The sequence below is a fragment of the Meleagris gallopavo genome, chromosome 3 (genome assembly GCF_000146605.3).
Source record: "Meleagris gallopavo isolate NT-WF06-2002-E0010 breed Aviagen turkey brand Nicholas breeding stock chromosome 3, Turkey_5.1, whole genome shotgun sequence".
Taxonomy (NCBI): Eukaryota; Metazoa; Chordata; class Aves; order Galliformes; family Phasianidae; genus Meleagris; species Meleagris gallopavo.
This window is the reverse complement of record NC_015013.2, coordinates 3,662,225-3,686,032: the sequence shown is the minus strand read 5'-3', so window position 1 is coordinate 3,686,032 and position 23,808 is coordinate 3,662,225. Positions and strand designations below refer to the sequence as shown.

General features: G+C 36.7%; 1 protein-coding gene across 1 annotated transcript in view; it reads left to right on the top strand.

Annotated features, from left to right (window-relative positions):
- The window catches only part of ATP9B (ATPase phospholipid transporting 9B (putative)), a 143,000-nt gene that overhangs the window by 68,449 nt on the left and 50,743 nt on the right, over positions 1–23,808 (top strand). The window contains 1 exon segment of the mRNA XM_031552722.1: positions 1,180–1,256. Coding sequence (XP_031408582.1) covers positions 1,180–1,256 — 77 coding nt within the window.

Sequence of the window (23,808 nt, the reverse complement as noted above, 5' to 3'; positions counted from 1 at the left end):
AAAAAAAAAAGTATGTAGAGAATCAAGACTGCAGGATGGAGTTTTACTGGAGTCTTTCTTTCAAGCTTTGTCTTCTGGGCTCTTGAGAACCCCTTTCCTTGAAGTCACTGTTTGTCTGTCTCAGCCTATTTCCCTCTTTCCATATGCTGAATTCCTGGCGTTCCCTAGTACACAGTACATAAAACATATAAAACATGTTGCTTCAGCTATGCTAGCCTGGTGTCTCACAGTGTGCTGTAACTGTTAGTCAAAGTGAGATGGAAGGTCAAAGTCAGATAGGAAAATTGTTTGGGGAATGGTGTGGGGAATACCTCAGAAAACTTGAGCTCTGGTTGCTAATGCCTTGACAGTTTTAGGGGAAAGACACCACAGATCAATCATCTTTCAGATCAGTAGCAGTAAGTGTAAGTGTGTAAAGGTTTATCAGCTGCATGTTGAATTCAGAATGCTTTGTCACACCTAATATATTCTATATGCCCAGATTTTCTAGACTTAGAATGAATAGTCAGATATAGAAATGTAAATCTGAAGTGCTTTTTGCTCCTTACTTTAAAGCCCTGACAGACATCTGGATGCTGTGTGTACAGAAAGTACAAAGACTAATTTGCCAGGTTCACACAGGAAGTTTCACTCTCAAGTCCAAACCATGCAGCCATCCTTTTGTTGTTATTAGGTAAATGTTTTACTGAGACAAAATACTTTGACTTTTTCTGTTTATGTACAACACCCAAGTGAGTTTAAAAAAGATAACAGCAAGATACAGTATTTATGTGCAGTTCTTAATATGTACATTACTGCTGTGAAATTTTTACTGTTGAAATATGGCTTGTTTCTTATGGCATGTAGATGATACAATTGTTTAAGTATCTGGGGAATTCTTTAAAGAATTTCTGATATATTGTTCAGTGCCTTACCTTTCTCTATACTGCTGGTCCTTAATTTAAGCAGTCTTTAAAATAAGTGAGTATTCTATTGGTTTCCTTCAGACTTTGCCCTTCGTTTTAGTAGTTGAGAAAAACTATATTCATTAAAGAAGTTATAACAATCCTTTTATAATAATTTTTGCAAAAGCAGCATCCATTATACAGTTGATTTGTTTGAAGGATTGTAAATTACTGCTTTTAATTCAGACCATTTTTTCTTAACTTCCTGGCACCTCTGTTTTTCTTTGTTTTTCAGGAACTGTAATTGGTGTTGTCATCTACACAGGAAAGGAAACTCGAAGTGTAATGAACACATCCAATCCAAAAAATAAGGTCTGTTAGCCTTACTGTGTCATTTCCTTCTTTTATTTTCATAAAACATAAATAGATGTACCTATAAGCAAAGCCCTACATGTTCTAAGGTATTTTGTGTGTGTGTTGGATTGAATTGAGCGTTGATTTAAGAAGTGAATTCTGCCTCAGTCTCATTCCATGATTAAAACTAGTCTTCCTTTATCTAGGCCTATTACAGGTACTAATGGAAATATATTCTTTTCAAATATAAATATGCATCCTTATACTTCTGTATTTCTGCGTCACAGTAGATTACGGGCTCCCAGTTCATTTCTCTCGGATTATTTTTTTTTACTGTAGAATATTTGGCTAAAACTGCACACGAATTGTAAAGAATGCTCAAAACAGGCTACTAAAATTTGTGCTGGATCTCAGGGTAAGTAGAGTGAGATAACTGAGGTTTCAGTGAGTACCTGGAATGTTTTTGTGGAGGTTTTTATTAGTTTTGTAAGCAGTGTAAACATCTTCAAGAGATGTGTTGTCTTTTAGAAAAATAGTAGAAGTTTTGTGTACACTTCTCTGTGTACAGTATTCTTTCAGTTCAAAACAGTGGAAATGGTTAGTTTCATCAGCAATGTTTCTAATACAAGTCAGGAGGGCTCTCAGTCATAATGCTACAAAACTTTAGGCTGCATCTTCCAACTGAGACCTCTGTTTAGTAGGAAGATACTTAATTATTTTGAGAGGGAAAAAATAATGCAAGAGGTTTAAAAAAAATAATTGCAAGGTTGCCGTTTTCGCACCATTCCTAGTAGATGACTTTGAGTAGGAACGTCAAGAATGAAATAACACAAATTGCTTGAAGCAGTTATTATTGTTCCCCTGAGTGTATTGATTTGTGTTTGTAATAGAGATGCTTATAAATGTCTCATTGACAGAGACGGGTGATATATACCATTACATGGCTTAAAATGTCCTTTTATTATTTTGGTATATGTAACATATGTTTTAAAATAACAGACTTCAATTGAAGTAGAATGATTATGGTTCATAATTACTTTCTTTTCTATCTGATACAAAGGTGAGCCTTTTACTAAAGAGAATTTTGAGAATTCTGAGCAGATTTTGACTAATAAATAATACAGGTGTTTAAAAGGAAAGTTTTTAATATAGTAAATGGATACATAGGGTAGTATGCATGAATATAACATGTTTTCCTGGAATTAAACAGATTCTGGAGATGTGCTCCATGTAAATATTTGCTGCAATTTTCGCATGAGTATTTCACTCTGGGAAGTATGTTAAAAGATAACAGGATCTGTTCCAAATATTTTCTAAATTACTGCTAGCATCGAAACAGTTGCTCTAAGTTTAACTTAATATTAAGTTGCAAATAAATCTACAATAAAGTGGCATGTTGACAAGATGCAGCATGCTTTTTAACATTAGGACAGTACACGTACCACCATTACTTGCATAAGGCCCTAAGATTACGACTGGAAACATCTAAAACTTGGTCTTTTATCTACAATGGCAATGCAAATAAACTTTGAATTTTCATGAAGCACTGAAGCAAAATATTCTGTACAAACACAAACAGTCAAATTCTAGTAACATCTTCTGGCATATAGTGTAGTATCAGCTTGAGAACCATTAGAAATCATGCTATCATACAGTATTTAATCTGCCACTGATGAGACAGGTGCTGCTCATGTAAATAAATGTTACTTATTTATTGTCCAGTGGACTGTATTGTTAAAATATGCAACATTCTAAACACAAATATTTATTTGTTTCTCAGAGGTGGTTTAGCTAATAACTATCTACTAAATGTGAAGAATTAAGGCATATACTACGTGTATCTGGTTAAATGTCTTTGCCTTGGTAGTTCTGTAGAGTATTTCAAAAATGTGAAGATTTATAGTGAACAGGCAGACACATTCTGTAGAGCTTACTTGCTACTTGAGTTTCCTCCATTTTGTGTCAGCTGTCTTTCTCATCACTTTGTAAAAGTGTAAATGAGTCTTGCATGTATCGGTTGGTGAGGATTTCTTCCCCATCTATGGACACAATGTCCATACTTGTAGTAATTAGCAAGAATGGATTTGGGAACTGAAAACATTAAAATGCTGCCATAACAAAAGAGTAAGTAATAAAAATGTGTGTTGGTATAGAAAATAATTATCAACATTTTGTAACATGCATTTTTAATTCTACCTTTGTGTGGAATTAACATCCTTCTGAGTTTGCATCTTTTATCACCAGCTGAGATCAGTTTGCATGTTTCTGTGATGTAAGGCACTTATTACTTAGTAAATAATACTCTGTCCTAGCTGGCACTACAAGAAGAACAGCAGAAGCCAGTTCATTTTTTCTCTGTGTGTTTGGGAAAGGGACTCATCCTTTTTTCTTTTTTTTTTTCCAAGCCTGACAATGATGTTTACATGTTTGATGGAGCATAAAACAGTCCTTGAGATTAGAAAGGATATTACAATTGAGAGATTAAATGTGCAAATGTTTATTAAATAAATAAACATTTGCACCTAATTGTTGCTGAAACAAAATCAGAATTGGTGCTCATATTATTACTGCAAGGTCTAGAGGAAATAAGTCTGCCTTCCCATATTCTTTAACTAACACTTGCTCCAGATACTGTTTTGGAACTGTTTTTAAATTGCAGTTCTCTCACTTTGAAAAGAAGTGAAAATAATATTCTAGAGATTTTGTTGTAAAATGTGTTGATATGCTCTTGTTCAGAATATGTATAGTTTTGGGAGGAAGCAAACACGAAGATCTAGGATTCTCCATTTACTGAAGTTCCCACACTGAAACTTCTGTGGCAAGGTATCTCCAGAAATGACTCATTATTCGTCTCTTCATTGAAATATTCATTGTAAAATAAATGCTTCAGTTGTCTGTCTTACTGTAGTGTAACTGCACTGCTGTACTTTGTACTATGAACTGAGTTTTTCTTATTTTCTAATTTTCATTTTCCCCCTTAAGTGTAGATGCTTTTCAACTAAGCCAGTTTCAAAATGTAGAGATGCAGGCCAGCTCCATAAAAAGTTTTTAGCAAAAGGCTAAAACTGAAATGAGTTTAAGCAAAATTTTCTATCAGAAATTATAAAATGTATGTACCTGTTCAAGCATGTGATTTCTGTGTGTTAGACTTAGAAGGATTTATTGTGTTTATTGAAGTATTTAGTCTTTCAAGCAACAATTTCCTTAACATAAAGTCAACACTTTGTGGGGTTTTTTATTACAATTATAGAAATTGTTTCATTGCCTAAGGATGCAGACGTAGTCTGAGAAAACACAAAGATAGAAGAGAATTTTCCTAAGGGATCAGTTTAATATGCTTTTAATTCCAAACAGCGTAAAGAAAAATGATTTCTAGCAAGATTTAATTTCAGTATAAAATAATGAATGTATTGTGCTTTAGATAAATTTAGAAATGGTAGCATCATTGTTATTATGGTGTAATGGCTCTGCTTTCTACCTCATTGGCAGTCACAACAGCTTACTCAGGAACACAGTTCCATCCTTTTAATTTAATAAATAAATGCAAACAGATTGAATTGTGTTCTTCACAGTGCTGTAATCAGTAATCAATCCTGTTTGGACAGATATTCTTAAACTTTGGCTTTCTGGAGAAAGTTGGACTTGTCAGTGCTAAAGGTCATATACAGGTGTTAATTAACCAAGAGGGAAATTAACAAACTCAGGTTATTTATTTATTTAGTGTGGCATTTTGCAGTATTCAGTCATTCTTAGCTATTTAAAGTGCACTATAGGTTTCTTGTTGTTTTTTGTTGATGTTGTTGTTTGTTTTTGCTATCCAATTTTAGAATAGCTTTTGCAGTTTTGATTTTCATTAAAAGCAACAATGTTAGTACAGTCACCTTGCAAAGGTGACCTGTCTCCATCAGTAGAAACAGATTTGAGGGCTAAAGTTTTTAAATGTATATATACACACACACACATGCACACATATATCTATATATTTGGATGTAGAAGAATTGAATTTGAAGGAAGATATTTTGTGTACCAAGATTGAAACAGTAAAATAACTTGGTCTGCGTAATGAACAGTATTTCTAGAACGTGTACTAGAATGTATTAAAACAAATAGAAATCTTCATAAATAAAACTGCTGAGAAATAAGTAATGTCTGTAAAGGAGATACAAAATATGACTGCTGTGCTTCAGAATAGTACAAAAAATAGTTTTGATATTGCTAATCTTTAGCAGCATTCAAACACTTTCTCTTTGCATTATTATGGAAGCCTACATCTGCTGCTCCATCTTAACACCAGTCACAAAACTTGGTAGTAAGCAGTCGGCGTTCGTTAAAATAATAACACTACTTTTTTTCCAAATTTTTTGTCTAGCCTGTAATTTAGAATCTATATACCAGATATAATATCTGGTGCTTTGCTGATTTTGCAATTTTTTTTATTCTAATCAATAGATGATGTTCTGATGTTGTTCTCCCTTTGTTGTTTGTTTGTTCTTTAGAAAGTCACCCATGAGACCGGAAGTAGTCAAAAATAGTAGTTAAGTGCCCAAATGAGACCCCATCAGATAATACAAATGAGTTTGCTGTTACCTAGAGAGCTTGAGGAGAGCCTCAGAAACACAGTGACTCAGTTCTGCTGCTGCGGTGTTGCATAAGGGCCAGTAACTTGTACAGTTTTGTTATTAAATTGGAAATTTAATACTGTTCATAGTTGATTTGAGAATTGAGGGAATTAAATAGCTTGCTCTGGTTGTATACAGTAGAGAGAAACAAAGCAGAACCACCTTGAAAAATGTTGCTTCACTCCTAGTGACAAATTTCAAGGGTTTAGAAAGAGAAAAGGGTTTATATATTGCTTTTTATTGGAGTATGGTCTGTTGTGCTTAATCCTCCTAAAAGTCCTCTCCGTGTAGGATTAAACTGGGAATGCTGTTTCCTACATTAAGTAGTCCCCAAACTGAGTTTGTGTCCCTTCTGCCTGAAGCTTCAATCCAAAAAATACCTGAACACCAGCTTCTGACAGGTATGAGAAACCTCTGTCAGAGGAAGGGAGAGCTGCTGGAATTGGGCCATGTGGAAAATGCATGAAATATAGCTTTGGTGCTGTTCTCTTGATATACTCTTATCTGCACAAAAGAACAAATGTTTCACAAGGTGGGAAGTAGAGGAGGGAGAAGCTTGGTGTGTTAATAACACTGTCGTGACTGAACAGCACTGCCACCCCCAAGGGCTAGAGAGTCTTGGTGAGACGGATGGAACAGTGTTAGATAAGGAAGAGGACAAAAGATGTCATTCCTAAAAAAGTCTGAAAAGGAACAGCTGAATGGCAGATGAGCCACCCTTGTTATTCCAAAACCCAGATTAGAACATTGCAGTGCTGCCAAACATTACTGACAGTTTCCAGGAATCAAACCACAAGCAAACTTTGTGTCCTTTACTCACAGCCAGAAGGAGTATATCTCATTGCTATCATTACCATTAACTCCGTGAACTGAAATAGCAGAGTTGTGGAACCAAATGCTTCAGTCATTGGATGACTACTATGGAAAAAGTGTAATTCCACATAGTGGAACTGATGTTTTCATTTATACGTAGAAAAGTATAACAAACAGTGCATTTATATCACTGCATTAAAACAATACCAAAAATGTTACCAGTGGAGAACAGTGTCTCAGTAAAGACTGAAAATGTTGGTTGATGCCTTTGAGTACACAGGTGGAAAGTATTCACTTAATACAAAGGAATACAGTGGTACTGGTTTTTTAGAATAGGACAGTTGGATGACATAGGTCATTAGTCCAACTGTCTGACCACCTGAGGGCTAACAAAAATTAAAGCATATTAATGAGAGAACATTGTCCCAGAGTCTCTTGAACACTGACAGGTACAGGACATCAATCACCTCTCTTAGGAAGCCTGTTTCAGTATCTGACCACCCTCACGGCACAAATTTTTCTCAGTGCTCAGTTTGACCCTCCCTGGCACAGCGATGTGCCATTCCCATCCTGCCATTGATGACCAGGAGCAGAGCCCAGCATCTCCCTTTTACTCCCCTTCCTCATGGAACTGCAGAGAGCAATGAGGTCACCTCTGGGCCTCCTCTTCTCCTGACTGCACAGCCCGAGTATCCTTAGTCTCTCCTCACAGGAATGCCTTCCAGTCATCTTAACAGCTTTGGTGCCTCCTCTGGATGCTTTCAAGTACTTTTTTTTAATATGTGGAGCTCAGAACTGCACACAGTATCCAAGGTGAGACTGCACCATCACTAAATGTAGTGTGATAACCACCTCTTTTAACCAGCTGTCTGTGCTGTGTTTAATTAATCCCAAAATGCAGTGTGCTCCTTGGCTGTTAGGCATACTGCTGGCTCATGCTGACCCTACTGCTTCTGCACTCTCAGGTCACTTTGACCCCCTACCATTTAGCCAGTTCATCACTCATCATAGCGTGAACCTATTCATCTCGCAGTTGGATGAATTCTCCACAAGGATGCTGTGAGGGATGGTGTCAAAAGCATTATTAAAATCCAGGAAGATTACATCCACTGCCTTCTGTTCATCCACCGTGTGGATGACCTTATTCTATGACAGGCATGTCCAACCTGCAGGCTGGATTCGGCCCAGTACAGCCCATACTGCAGCTCTCTCCTTGCTTTGGCTCTTTGATGGCTCTTTGATGGCTCTTTGATGGAAGAGCCATCATGATGGTGGCTCTTCCCCCTTAAGCGGTCTGGCCCAGCCCCAGGCATGTACCCATAGCTCAGCAACAACCCAACATCAGTGTGTGATTGCATTGTCTGGGCTGAAACCAGTACATGGGGAGGGTGCAGTGCTAACTCTCAAGTGATGGCAAATAATTATTTGCATTTTGATAACATTGGCTAAACGCAGTGCTCTGAACAGTGAATATGCAGCCTTGTTTTCCTTTTTGATACTGAAATTTGAGAATAGGTTTCGAGATTACAGAAAGAAAATCAATGTTTGTTATATTTGCGACTCCATTTTCAGCCAGCATAAATATATTACAGGCAGATTTTCAAGTGAAATGGATAGAGTTGCAATCAGATATTCAGCTCAAAAATTTCATCACGTCTCTTTACCAGATTTCTATAAAACTATCTTGACAGAGAAAAATATCCCTTGCTTCACATGCATACCTTATTCATCTTGTCACTTTTTGGCAGTACATACACTTGTGAGCAAATAATTTTCAAGGACGAAGCACAGGAAGAATAAAATGTCATCAGAAATCTCTGACGAACAACCCGAGAACTCACTAAGAATGGCAGCCACTTCCGTCAAATGAGAATGATGCATTCATTAGTTTCACAGACACAAAACAATGTCAAATTTCCCACTGTTTTTGTGTTTTTGTTGCTTTTTAAAAATGTTTTAATAAAAATGTATATTTTTAAATGAGTTGTTACTTATAGACATTAATGACATTATGTATTTTACATGTGGCCCCAAACAGTTCTTCTCTTAATATGACCCAGGTGAGCCAAAATGTTACACGCTCATGTCCTAGGAGGAGGTCAGATTGCTAAGGCAGGACTTTCCCTTAGCGGGGACCTCCCCAGATTCCCAGAACACTTGGTAAATTGTTGAGAGGAGTCCAATTGTAACATCCATTAACTTCATTAATACTGTATTTTTTTAATTGTCTTCTTTTCTTTATATTCCAAAAGTAGTAAAATGGTAACACTACACATGGGAAACCAGGGCACACAAGATGAGAGGGAAAAAAAGTAAATGGCTCTGTTTAAGGTATTGGACTTTGCTTTTTGTCCAACTTCATGGTTATAGTACTGGTAGATAGGAAGTGCTGTTTCTGTTGGATTTGCATGGATGTGATGATGTCTGTAGCTTCAGAGCAAACCTGATGTTAATTTTCCTTGCTATCCAGAAAGTAATATTAGGTCATCATTTACTGATCTACTTTGATGTTGTATGATTGGAACAGAGAATAAGTTGTTCCATGTTTTGACCTGCTATCAATTCAAAAATTAGAGTCCCGGAATAACTTGTGCCCTAACTTCCAATTGTTCTGAAAGCAATTAAACATTTTGTGAAATTGTATGTTAAATCATGTGATGCATCTTTTCTGGCTACCTATTATTTTTTACTAAAGAGCATAGTACAGTACATTGCTGAGACATGGATGTTGAATCAGCACTTCTGCATCACTTTCTGTTTACATCCTACTGCAAGGCAAATTATGCACAAAAGTATACAAGGTAATTCTAAACAAAATAATTGTTATCTAACTATTACTATTATAGCAATTAAATGTTAACTTGTACATCCTTGATCATTAATAATATCATTGAGTGATACCAGGCAGCTCATAGCTAGTGAAAATTCTGGTAAATCAGTTATTATTAATTTTTCACTGCTTATTAAGCAATACAGCCCATATTTTTCAGAATGTTACAAGTTGAAGGCTCAAATTCAGAAGAAGAAAACACCCTGCACTGGCATTCATCTGTTTTGATCACTTAGAAAATTTGAACTTCTATTAAGCTACTGGTACTGAAGGCAGTTTTGAATGGAATTGTATTTCAAGAGTGTGTGTGTATGTTTATGTATGTATTTAATTTTCTTGAGCTTACCTAGGGAGCCTAGATATCTTTGTTTATGAAATAATGGGAGGGAGAAAGGGAACAAGCAAGGGAAATGGGTTTGGTACTTAGAATTCTGGCCAATACTGCAGGTAAATTTCTGGATTTATGAAATATTTTGGAGATGGTGAATTGATGGATGAGTTTGCTACTAAGCCTAAGACAGTGTTTGTAGCTGCAGAATTCCTCTAATGTTAACTTCATTGTCTCTTATAAGAATACAGGAGAATAAAAGATTATATGCTTCAGAACTGAGAAGATTAGCCGTAAGCCATAGGTAAATTGGAGTCCTATATTTTTGTTGTTTTCACCAAGAATTTTATTTTACGTTCCAAGACATTTCACTTCTCCAGTTTGGAGACTCTTATTTAAAATTGTTTGGGTTTTGTTGTTGTAGTAAGTTTAGTTTATTAGGAGGAAGTTTTTCACCCAGAGGGTGGTGAGGCACTGGAACAGGTTGCCCAAGGAGGCTGTGGATGCCCCATCCCTGGAGGCATTCAAGGCCAGGCTGGATGTGGCTCTGGGCAGCCTGGGCTGCTGGTTGGCGACCTGCGCATAGCAGGGGGTTAGAACTGGATGAGCATTGTGGTCCCTTCCAACCCAGGCCATTCTATGATTCTAAGTTTAAATTTGATTGATTAAAGTTAAAATTCATCTCAGCAGCTCAACGTCACTTCATGCCAGTGTTTGGGGAAGGATCAGTCATGGAGTACAGAGTTTCTGTAGCGGTCCCTACAACAGATTATTCTCACAAAACTTTCCAAGCAATTATTTTGAAATAGATAAATTTATGGAATAGTGTTTTGCTTCCTCACCAGAAATAGCGTATTTTACCTATAGCACACTAGGCTAAAATGAATCATTTCTGGTGAAATATGTAATCCATTTGAAATGTTGTGATTCTACAGAAGATAATGTAGAAGGGAGATCTGCTGTCTGTTGGCATATTGATTGTCCCAGTGAGCTGTTAAGAGGCAGTCCACAGCCACTTCCTCTCCACTGCCTCCTCCACTGCTGCTAATCAGTGACTGGAGTTTGCTTTTTCACTTGTGGTGATCCTTACAGTTTTGTTGCCTTTCAGAGTTAATCACATCATTAGTAAAAAGCAGCTGCTGTGTGATGGAGAGGGTAAGGGCAAATAGGCTCTGGCTTTCAGGTGATATTTAGAGAATGCTCATCTGTCTGCATAGAACTGCACCACCTTCACAGTGCTCTGTCTGTGAGCCTGGCAGCAGGGCCAGCCAAACTGTTGGAAACCAGAGTTATGTATATTTTTTGGCTGTTGGAAGGAATTATATGAGGAGGAATAGAGATGAACTTTTGTATGAGTATGTTTAAAGTATATTAATTGTGGATTTTTTCTTTTTTTTTATTCCAATTATGGTGAAAGATGGCTTTCTGAAATGTCAGAACATAGTATCGTGCAGAAACGTAGTTGGTTTAGCACGTTTGAAATAAATTCATCTGATTTGTGTCATTTATTTGAATGTTTTATAGATGTTATTGCTTAGTTGGCAAGTCTCTGTAACTAGCACAAACGCAGAAAAGCCTTTTTTCATACATGGACTTTTTTAATATATTAAATCTTGAGACTCATTCTACAGTGGAAATCTCAGTTTACGGTGATGTGTATCTAGAGGGAAAGTTGTATGCATATCAGGACATAGTATTTGTTTTTATGTAGGTAGAACATATTAATCATAGCTGTGATTAAGGTAACAGGTTTGTCATACTTACAAGTATGATTTTTTTTTCTTCATTTCTACCTCAGTTCAGTGTGTAAGCCTGTGGATTTCACATTAAAATCAGCATTCCAGCTTTTGCTGGATAAAAATTGTTGTGTTTTAGATTTTTAGATTGTGGGTTAGTTTGAAAGATTTGACTGCTCTTCATATTTTTAAAGCTAATTCCCCTCCTGTCCTATCTTTTGGAAAGCATTCTAAAATGTTATTTATACAAAACAGGGTTCCTTTTCATTTCTTTTTGGAGACTTTATGGAATCTTTTCTTAATCTTATAGTCTCCAAGGAATCTGCTGAAATATTTTGTTTTGTGAAAACAAAGATAGATGACTCAGCTGAAAATTCTTACTATTGCCTTAGGGTTTGAGGGATAAGCTTTTTTCTTTCTCCTATCGCAGAGCACATTTTCTAGTTAAAGTTTGATAGTGATTGGGAAGCTTAATTCTTTTTTTTTTTTTTTTGGTAAGTTATTGTTGTCAGTTTTTTGATTCACTGTGTTAATTGCTTGCATCCTGTTCATTGTTCTCAGCGTGACACTACCAGCATATAATATTTCTACTAGTTCCATCTACCCAATTCTTTCCTTCTTGGATCATTTTCACCCATTGAGCAACAACTGTGAAGATCGTGATCCTGATTCACATCTTCAGTCTTGTCTGCCTTTTCTGAGGGCTGCTTCCTTCCTAAATCATCTCTTACTGTTATCTTCCTGTTCCAACTTCTGCCATTGCAACTTGTATTTGTCATGCTTGGCTATTTTGTTACTGTCTCCAGCTTGTTAATGTGTGGATTATTTCTTAACATTTTTAGGGTTGAGAAGGGATGCCCAACAAGCAGCTGAGTGCATTTCACAGATCTTCTGTAAACACATCACTGAAATACCTAGTCGTCATATCTGTCTGAACATGAACATTCTCTGGTTTTATGGCCATCTTCCATTCTAACTTGTGCATTTTGTATATTTATATATCATTATTTTCTTCTTTGCACTTAAATCATCTTGACTTGTTTGTAGGATTGGATAGGTTTATACGGTAGACTAGTAAACTGGTACAGAGCTATGATCCTTGCTCTCTCTCAAACTGCACTTAAAAAATAAAACAGAATACTCATTCAAATCTGTGTCCGTTTGCAGTTTCAGGGATGTGGTTGTGAGGTTAATCTTTTAGAATGAGATGCACCTATTTGTGCTTCAGCTCTGAAGCAGTATTCATGAGAGCACTGGGCAGAAGTGTGAAGTGGTTCCCCTCACAGCAATTATATTGCAAGTATGCATCCTCCCTGTGCTTCTTTATCCCTTTACATCAAAGCATGTATTCACTTTATTATTCTTTAAATAAGTGAGAAGAGTATTTATTTAGCCCTTCCTGTATGATATAGGTTTGAATTGTTTAACTAATACATTAGTTTATGTTCTTAGTAGTTTTTTTAATGCCCTACATAATATTTTATATTTAACTTAGACGTTCCAGTTTTCTTCAAGAATCTTAATTCATTTCTAAGTACTCCAGGAGTTTTATAGTTGTACTACACACCAGTTTACATGTGGAAGGTTTGCTAGCTTCCAATGACCCTTAGCTGCCATCTGGTACAAATTCAAAGTGCTTCTGTCATCTGCTGCTAATTGCTGTCACCTGCATGTTGCAGTCACTCTGAGCAACTTGGACTGCAGTAAAACAAGATGCAAATTGCTTTGTATAGCTGCAGTCTATCAATAATACACATCATTTCTTTATTAATATTAATTTAGTAATAAAATAAGTACATACATCATGAAATGACATGAATTAATATAAATGGCATTTTCATGTTTATTTTAATGACTGTTTCTGGCTTTTTAGCTTGACATTAAAAAAAATGCGTGAGGATTATGAATGTATTTATTATTTCAGTGTTCTTTAACCCATTTATTCTGGTAAGATTGTTCCAACTGAATCTTGCAGAAGAGTTCTTTAATCCCTTTTGTATGCTGATAAGCTTTTGTCAGGGTGCTAGCCTACAGCACTGTATTATATTAATGTATTTTACTTGTAATTTAGAGAACAAGAAGAATATCCTGTTCTGAAGGCTAAACTGTCCCCTGTGGCACTTGCACAGCTGATAATCGTGAACTAGAAAGATGTGTATATCAAATAGTTTACAAAATGAAGCCAGCTGTGTTTCCCTACATACTGTGGCTTCCTGACATGCATCATTAAACCTTATTAGCTACTTCCTTTTACAAAGGTTCTTGTAGTCTTGAACATTGCATATTAACATTTTCTGCCCCTCCAACTGGAAATTATTTGCTTTATTGTAGAGTGTCAACTTGCTCTAGTTTCTGATGCATTCTAATTGGTACTTTAGAGTATAATCATAGTGAAACACCACTCCATGCATTTCTTTATTTGGAAATTAATACAGACCTTTTCACTTTATCTGTCAATCTGGGCACCTTTTCACACAATTCCCAACTATTGGGATGGCTTGCAAACCACTAAGAGAGAAAATGTTTCATAGAAAGTATTCAAGATAGAAATACAAGATGTTGGAATTCACTTTTGCTGTAAGATTTTTTGTTATTGTTGTCCTAGTAGTAGTAAAGCTATTTCAACTGATAAATATTACAATGTTAAAAATCTCAAAAAATGTAATGATAGGAAGTTCATTTGCTGCAGATGAGATTCTGTTAACAGAACACGACCACACACGTGCATGTGCACGTACACCTATTAATCATACATTTGAAAGTAAATTTCAGCTTTCAAACCTACACAAAGAAGAATTTTAAAAATATCTCTGTAGGTAAAAACAGATTTTTAATTAAGTGCAAATTCAAAATACTTAAATATATATGCATCTCTATATATTTACGAATTCTACAAGAATTCATCAGAAAGGCAAAGAATTACTTCTGATATCAATGAATAAGACTTTGGGCAATATCATTCCAGAACCTTATCTGTTTGCTTAATCCCAGCAAGAATCATTTCAAGACAATACCTTGCACACAATTAGCTGTAAACACTTTTTTTTTTTTTTTTTTGGACCAGGAGGTACAGATAGCTTAGAAAACTATGAATAATGTTGGTTTTTTTGAGAGAGGAAAAACTAATAACCATCTTAAATAGATTTTTTTTGTTAATGTTCCTCTATCACAGATTTTGATATTCATTGCAGAAGGCTGTTTTTATTCAAAAATATATAGCTTAATTTTATTACACAGATTACTTCCAAATTTTTTGTCATAACTTATTACATAGTTGAGCTTGAAAATCTGTGCTTTTACATTATAATAGCAAGAAGAAGAACATAATATCTGATCTAGAAGACATCGTGGAAAGGTTATTTCCCCTATGCCTTAAATGCTTGTGGATATTAACTGTGGACATATTTTGGGTTTTCATCTCAGAATTATGAGTTATAGAATCATTAAGGTTGGAAAAGACCTCTAAGGTCATTTAATCCAACCATCCATTTACCACCAATATTGCAACTTGAAAAAGGCTTTTTCTCTTTGTTGTGATTTTCCATGTATTCTTCAATGCAGTTAATCTTGAAGAAAACTCCTGCTTATTTTTCATCACATTGAGCAGCTTTCAAGCTGTACTTGATCAGCATGAACTACTCTGAGCTAAAAGAAGAAGAGGTGAAAAATTAAGGAGTATCAGGGAGTGTGAAAGGGAGATAGATCAGTGAAACCACACCCTACCATCCCTGCAAGAAATGTTCTGTGAGCAACAGTGGGTCTTTAAGTGGGGTATCCCCTTACCTCTTGACATCAGGCAGAAGGAGGGGACCTAAGAGACAGAAAAGAATGGAAACAGGTCCCTCGTTGAGGTGTCAGGTGAATCTCTTCCCAGCCTACCTTGCCATCCCGGGTGTTCTTGCACAATAGGTATTGAGGCTCTGGAACTTGAAGGACAAGCAAATGAGGTTGATGAAAGTCCATCTGGGGGGTTGCCTATAGTGAGTCAATCAACCCCAGCCCTTAAGCATGCCTCTGCTAAGAGCAAAAGAAGGTTAATTGTCATAGGCAGCTCCCTTCTGATGGGAACTGAGAGCTTGGTATGATGACTGGACCCTTCCCGCAGGGAAGTCTGCTGCATTCCTGGGCCTGTGTGAGTGATGTTACTAGGAAGTTCGAGTACGGCTCAAGTTATTACCCACTTTTGGTTGATCAGGTCTGCAGTGATGAAGCTGTGGAAAGAACTTCAAGGATTATCACAAGGGACTTCAGGGCACCTGGATGGTTAGTTGAAGAAGCAAGAGTACAGGTGGCATTTTCCTCGATCCCTGCAAGAGCAGGGAAAAGTACTGAGAGTACTTTTTCATCTGCAGGATGGCTAATACAGCACCAGGCCTGCTGGTGATGGATGAGGTCCACTTTTTTCAAAGGGTGGAAAAGAATTCTAGCCCAGTGGTTGGCAGGGCTCATTGAGAGACCTTTAAACTAGGTTTAAAGGGGGAAGGAAATGAAACCAGGCTCAGTAGAGATGATGTTGTGGCAGTGTGCAAGGGTTGAGGGTGAGATAATAGCCCATCTGAAGTGCATCTACACTATACCAACACATCCAGCATGGGCAAAAGACAGGAAGAAATAGAAGCCATTGTACAGCAGGAAAATGGTGACATAGTTGTCATTATCAAAACATGGTGGGATTATTCTCATGACTGGAGTGCTGCAATGGATAGCTATAACCTCTTCAGAAGATAAGGACAAGGAAGGAGAGATTGTGGGAGGTGGCTCTGTATGGTAGGGAGAGTTTCAATTTTGCAGAGCTCAATGCGGGGAGTGATAAGGTTAAGTCCTTATCGGTAAGGATCAAGGGGAAGTCCAAAAAGACTGATGTACTGGTAGAAATCTGTTTACAGACCACCCAACCAGGATAAAGAGGCAAGTGAAGCATTCTACAAGCAGCTTACAGACATGACACAATTGCTTGCTCTTGTCCACATGGGGGACTTCAGCATACCAGATGATTGTTGGAGATGCAATACAGCAGAGAGGAAACAGTCTAGGAAATTCCTGAAATGTGTGAAAATAATTTCCTGACACAGCTGGTAATAGAGCCTACCATGGGTTGTGCCCCACTAGGCTTGCTGTATACGAACAGAGAAGTACTGGTGGGAAACATGGTGGTTGGAAGATGTCTTGGGGGTAGCAGCCAGAAAGTGATTGAATTCCTGATTCTTTGTGACATCGGGTGGGAGATCAGCAAAACCTACATTGGTAGTGGTTGGTAGACTTCTGGAGGTCAGACTTTAGACTGTTTAGGATATTGGTTGGGAGTGTCCCTTGGAAGATAGTTGTGAAGGGCAGAGGGGTCCAAGAAGGCTGGATGTTGCTCAAAAAAGGAAATCCTAAAGGCACAGGAGAACTTTTGCTTGGTGAAAAAAGAGAGTTTGCTAGATCCAAAAGAAGGGAACAGGCACCTCGGGAAGAATATGAGGATATTGCTATGATATGCAGAGAGAAATAAAATTACGAAGGCGAAAACCTAGCGAGAACTTAATCTGGCCATAAGTGATGACAAAAAAGACTGTTTTACAAATACATTATTAACAAAAGGAGGGCCAAGGAGAGCATCCATCCTTTATTGGATGTTGTGGGGAACACTACCATCAAGAATGAGGAAAAGGCTGAGGCTGAGACAAAGGCTTCTTAGCTTTTGTGTTTCATAGTCAGATCTGTTATCCTCAGGGTACTCAGCTTCTTGAGCTAGAAGACAGGGATGGGGGGAAGAATAATCCCCCCATAATTTAGGAGGAAACAGTGGCCTGCTACTCCACCTAGACTTATCAGAAGTCTATAGAGTCAGATGATATCCGCACAGGAGTACTGAGGAAGCTGGCAAAAGTGCTCACTAAGCCACTTCCCATAATTTCTTAGTAGTCCTGGTCAACTGGCTGGTCTCAGATGGCTGGAGACTTGCCAGTGTGACACCTATCTACAAGAAGGATCACAAGGTGGATCTGGGGAACTACAGGCCTATCAGCCTAACCTTGGTATCAGAGAAGGTTATGGAGCAGATCATTTTGAGTGTGGTCACAGCCCATACAGGACAACGAGGGGATCAGGCCCAGCCAGCATGGGTTCATGAAAGGCAGGTCCTGCTTGTAGGTGGGAATTCTCCAGGGGTGCTGATTGACAGCTGGCTGAACATGAGCCAGCAGTGTGCCAAGCTGTGTCAAAGGCCAACGGCTTCCTGCTTTGTGTCAGAAATAGTGCAGCCAGCAGCACTAGGAAGGTGATCGTTCCTCAGTACTCGGTACTGGTGAGGTTGCACATTGAGTACTGTGTTCAGTTTTGGGCCCCTCACTACAAGAAAGACATTGAGGCCCTGGAGCGTATCCTGAGAAGGGCAACAAAGCTGGTGAGGGGTCTGGAGCACAAGTCTTACAGGAGTGGAGGAGGGAGCTGAGATTGTTTAGAATGGAGCAGAGGAAGCATAGGGGAGACCCTGTTGCACTTTGCAGCTACCTTTTCTCTCAGTTAGCCAGTGACAGGACAAGAGGGAATGGCCTCAAGTTGCATCAGGGAGGTTCCAGTTGGATGTTAGGAAAAACGTCGCCTTGATGGAGGTGTTTAAGAAATCGTAGCTGTGGCACTTGGGAACATGGTTTAGTAGGCATAGTGGTGATGGATTGACAGATGGATGACATTAGACGTCTTTTCCAACCTTTATGATTTTATGAGTCTTCTTCTTTACATTTTGACTGCAAATAAAAGCATGCACAACTTTTTATTTCAAGATGAAGTTGAGGCATTTTTAAAATATTTCTTCAGCTTGTATAGAAACAAGATGTGTAAACTCAAAAACAAGAGAGAAAAATTGATGCAGTTAAAATGATCTAAACTGGGATTCTGTTAGCCAATCACAACGCTTCAGAAATGAACTGACTTATAAGCCACCTTTTCATAGGTTTCTCTGCATTCTTGAATAGCATCCTTAAAGGCTTTGAGGCACTCTGGGGTGCTTTGTGTTGTTTTTATTTTATTGAAACTTGATTTCCTGTGGGAAACCTAGGTGATTGTGGTTGTGTTCTGTTAACTTTCAGACTTGTGCTGAGAGAGCTCTGAAGATGGAGTTAAGGTGTACACAGCTGAGAAGGAGTGAGATTCCTCCACCAGGAAAAGAGTTGCTGTTTAATGCCATTGCAGAATCTTTTCATTCCTTCTTCAGATTTTCTTTATTCATTTGCATTTTCTGGTGAATCCATCTTCGAAATACTGACGTCATTTTAATAATGTGTGTTGTCTGTACCGTGTTACTTACAATCATAAAATATCATTAATAAAATACAACCTATGTAATTTAAAGGGAAGTAAATTTTGAAACGTGCTACTCAATTTAACCTTGAGTGAGATGGCAGTTAAATGCTTTTTCTTCCTTTTATTAAGCCTACTGTTAATTGGGGATAAAATGAATTGTTAGAACTTGTTTCAAGTTTAAACTTAATGAGTTCTTGGCTCAATTTCTTTAATAGAGTCCGTAATGAACAAATTTCCGAGTGCATTTTGATAACCTTAGTTCTGACCTTTCTTCCCCTAATACTGTTTAGAGGTGAACTCTTCAAATAGAACTGTAATAATCTCTGCTAATACTATAATGTAGATAATTTGTGAGGAGTTGTTGTAAATTCCTTATTTTTAAGAACAGTAAGCCAATGCTGAAAGTCTTTTTAGACTTGATTTTAAGTGTTTACTTAATTTAAAACATTTTTGAAAAAAAAAAAAAAAAACTAAGGGGATTCTGATACCATTTATTAAGTGTGCGATTTTCTGTTTGAAAAATACTTTTTGACTGATATGCATGATCTGATGTATGGATATACTAAGACTTCCCAAAATTTACGCAAAGTAAAGTTTCTATTTAATCCCCTTTATAATCATTTTTCTTCAAGGAAGTAGTACCTGTTACTGTTCTTGTTTTAAATTAAAAAAGTGGATGTGGAACAGTTTCACTGTATGAATTATTTTGGTTGTTGAGGTCTGCAATATCACCAGTTGGCTTAAGTTAATGAAATATTCTAAATTAATGGGCATCTTGAAAAAAATATTGCAATAGAGGCTAGTATTTGACTAACACAGCACAATTCCTGTATGAACGTGCGAGAGTATAAGAAGCCATTAAAATTTTCAGGTTTTTTAGTAGCATTCAGTAGTAGTGTGGATGCTTTCATTCGTTGTTATTGTGTGTGACAAACACATTGTGAGGGTAGAAAACGAGTGGTCACACAGCATTCTCAGATGACTTAAGATGGTAACTATATGAAGGTACACGAAATACTAAACTTTTTGCTTAGAAGGAAATGCTGTGGTTTCCATTTAACCTGAATTGTTAAAATACATCTCGATATTATTAGGCATTTCAGGGGGTAAATACTGTTGGACTGGTAAGATTGTAGAGAAATACAGGTCACCCTGTTAAGGTACAACTGGTACTGCACTGCACCACCTGAGCTCCTTAAACTCCTTAAACTGCTACTGCCAGTCTTGAGCCCCCTCTGCTGACCAAACTGTACATGGCATTTCTTTAACTTCAGCAATTCTTAGACTTCAGTCACATCAGAGTAAAATACTGAAGTAAGCAAAGAATAGCTGTTTAGCTTCACTGTTAGATATATAGATTAATTTTAAAAAGTGATAGGAGTTTAAGGACATTCAGAGATGGTGGGATAGTGCTAAACGTAGACCAGTTGTATAAGTGTTGATGAGGAGTGAATGGGTTATTTTACAGTCCAGCAGATTTAAGAATGAGTCGCCTTCAGTTTCTCATTCCAGTCTGCTGAAACATAATATTCTACTACAGGTACCATGAGTCACTAGTGTGTCAGAACACGTTTGAAAGAGAAAACACACTTAAGCATATTGTGAAGTCTGTGCCAGTCCTTGCCCAAATGAGCAGAACCCAGTTCACTGTCTATGGGAAGTTGTGCGTATGTCTGATTTGCAGGTTCTGTAGTACTGCACTCAGCTGGAGAGAGCACCACGACGATCTGGAGAGGAATTTGAAGTTTCACTTTCTGTATCCAAACGAGATGCTTATACTGACAGTGTAGATTTGTGGCAGTACAGGATAGATGACTGGAAGAAACAGAGAGGGAGGAAATGCTGAAGTTTCAGTTTTCTCTTAGCATTATAGATATAGCTAGCTACAGAATAGAATTGTTTATCTAAAGTAATCAGTTTATTTCAAATTTCAAAAGTAGATACGAGGTTATGAATAGCTTGCTAAAGTAAGTGAAAGCAAGTCAGAAGGGTGAATTTTAAGATGTTATAGAACTTGTTCTGGGAGCCTGCAGAATTAATATAGTGCAAATAATTTAGTTTGGTTGAAGTGACATTGGGTTGTATTAAAGCTAGTATGAGAAATACTATATATATATATATATATTTATTTTTTTTATATATATATATATATATATATATTTCTGCCAAAGGAAACAGAAAATGTTATTGGAATCAAATGAACCGTTTCCTGGTTATTGCTTTAGCATAACCACTGGAGTGGACTAAATTGCTAAAGTTTATTTCAGTTCTCCTGAGTCGAGTAGAGCATTCCCCCTCCTGCCTGGACATACACAGCACCACAATTACTGCTCTGATTCAAAAAGGAATAAAATGTGTAAGATGTTTTCAGTGCTTCAAAAAGGTGTTTTCAGCTTTGGGCATGTTTGCTGTCATAACCAAACATGTGATAAGGAAGTTTGAAAAAGAACCTAAGAAATAGCATGTGAAAGTGACATTTTTCACTAAATGGTCACTTTATGTGTTTCACTGTTTGCTTTGCTTTTCCTACTTTGTACCTACTGCTTAAAAGAATAAGTTACTGATATAAAATATAACAAACCTGGTTTTAGAATGTCTTTTTTTTACATTGATCAAGACATCCCTGTAAGGAAACACTTGTCGTACCATTAGCTGAGTATAATCAACTCAGGAAAGATGTTTTCTAAACACAAATTCACTTGTACTTTTATGAATGATAGTTGTGCTAGCCCAGTGTGAGCTCTCAGATTGCTGAGCAGCCAAGAATTTAAATCACAGAAATACCTGTAGAAATAAGGAATTAGAAGAAACATTGGCTGATTCTAAATTTGATGTATGTTTATAGTGTCAAAAATTAAGGTAAACAGATAATGATGGGTTTGTTTTTTTTATTCAACCATTAAGCTCAGGTTAGTAATCCGTTATTCCTAGGGATATTAAGAAGAATTTTAACAGATGGGAACAAAAGCCATAGAGCTTCAGATATAAGTAGCTAACTGTGTATATTAATCTATATGCACGTTTTTTAAAAGTGAAAAAGTGTTCTGAATCAGTATTCTTAGCCAGAGAGAAAAACTATTTGTAATTAATTGCAATTAATGAAAACATAAATAATTGACAGGTATTCAGTCTGAATAATGTAAAAGTTCAGAGTATTCCTTAAAGAATACTAAGAAACATTTTGATGTTCATAGTGCAAATTGAAACCAAAATCAGATATACAATACAGTTTCATTCTATTCAGCGTGGTGTTTGTCAGTGCAGAACCAGACAGATATACCAAAATAGGTTACCCTTGGGGAGGAGGTTAGGGCAGGGATGCCATGGTTCTCTCTTAATACTTCGCTAGTATTTAAGTAGGGTGTTTTGGTTTGTTTGCTTAAAATAAACCAACAGTGTATCAGCAAGTATCATGTGCACTTCAGTGCAGTCATTTTAATTCAGTTACAGTTTAGACCTTGTGAGAAATCTTTACTGTCAGTAATGCATCATTTAATTATCAAAGTTTGCTTTTTAATATTCCAGCATTAAAAATATATATCTTCCTAAATTTCCAAGTCATGTACTTTTCATGTTAGAGTTTTTCTGTTACTGCAATAACAGCTTCAGAACAAAACCCTTCCTGGAAGTTAAGCACCTAGGGCAGCAATAGCAATATTGCTGTGCGAGTTCTATTCAGAAGTCAGAAAGATTTGTTGTTGCTTTCAACTTCTGCTAATTAAGGTGGGCTTTTTTTTATAGAATGATAATTTCAGCATTGTAGTCCAAAGCACAAAGCTCAGTGTCCTAATAATTTCCTGATTCCAAATGCTGTATTTTAAAAACTAGTAGCTTTTTTTGGATTTGGTACAAGTAGGCAATGCCATACTTTTTACTGGTGCTGTTAGCCATTATTTTACTGAGTACCATCAGCTATTTAAAACTTCCCACATAAATTAAAAAGGAGCTAAATGGATTTGCAGTTGTTGCCATTAGTAGCATTTTAAATGATACAGGCAATTATTGGGTTCATTATGATAGTGCAGCCCCTTTGCAAAACTATTGTGGCTGTTTTAGACATTATGTACAAATTTCCCCTTGGAGATTAAAATTTCCAGCCGTGTGTAATTTTGTTAACGCAGTTGTTTCAAACAGAACAAATGTTATGACAAGTAGAAAAAAAAATTGTTAGTATGAGAAATAGCAATAAATGTGGAAAATTACTCCAGTTCTTAACTCATCGGTTCCTTATGTAGTCATAATTATTCTGGTCATGATTATTTTCAGTAGGATGATATAGCATGCAGATGGTTTGATAAAATAACAACAGAGTTCATTCATATTCTTTGCCAATATTGAGGTGAATTTTAGAGAATATTAATGCATTTCTACTTGAAAAATTGATAATTTGATACTTTCACTGGTTAGGTTGCAGAAGTTGTCTAAGTGGACAGACACAGAATTAAGTTGATTTCAGTACATTATAATAACAAGTTTTTGAGAAAAGAAGAATGCATTTCTAATAAAGCTTCTTTTCTTTAACACTTTAAGCAGGGGTTTGCAATTGCTTTCACTTGCTATAGTAAATGATAAAAAAAATGATAAAACTATATGGGCAGTACTGTGTTCTATACTAAATGTTCTGGGACAAATGTTCTGGGAGAAGAGATTTGTTCCATGAAAAATTTTCATCATCAAGTTTTTATCCTCTTCATACCCCTCCAGAAACACTTTTGTTGATTCCAAACATAAGTGTACGTGTCTTCATTAATTAAAAAGGTATTAATGCTTTGAATTAGCTACGTATCAGTGTGCAGTGAACTACATGTGATGTTTCTGTCCCAAAAGTGGCATTCTTTCCAAAGAAGCTCTTTATTCCTTTCTCTTACGGGGTGTGGTTTTTACAGGGAGTGAGTGAAGGGGGGGAACATTACTGGGGTTAGGGGAAAGATAAGCTTTCAGTACTATGATGCAGGAA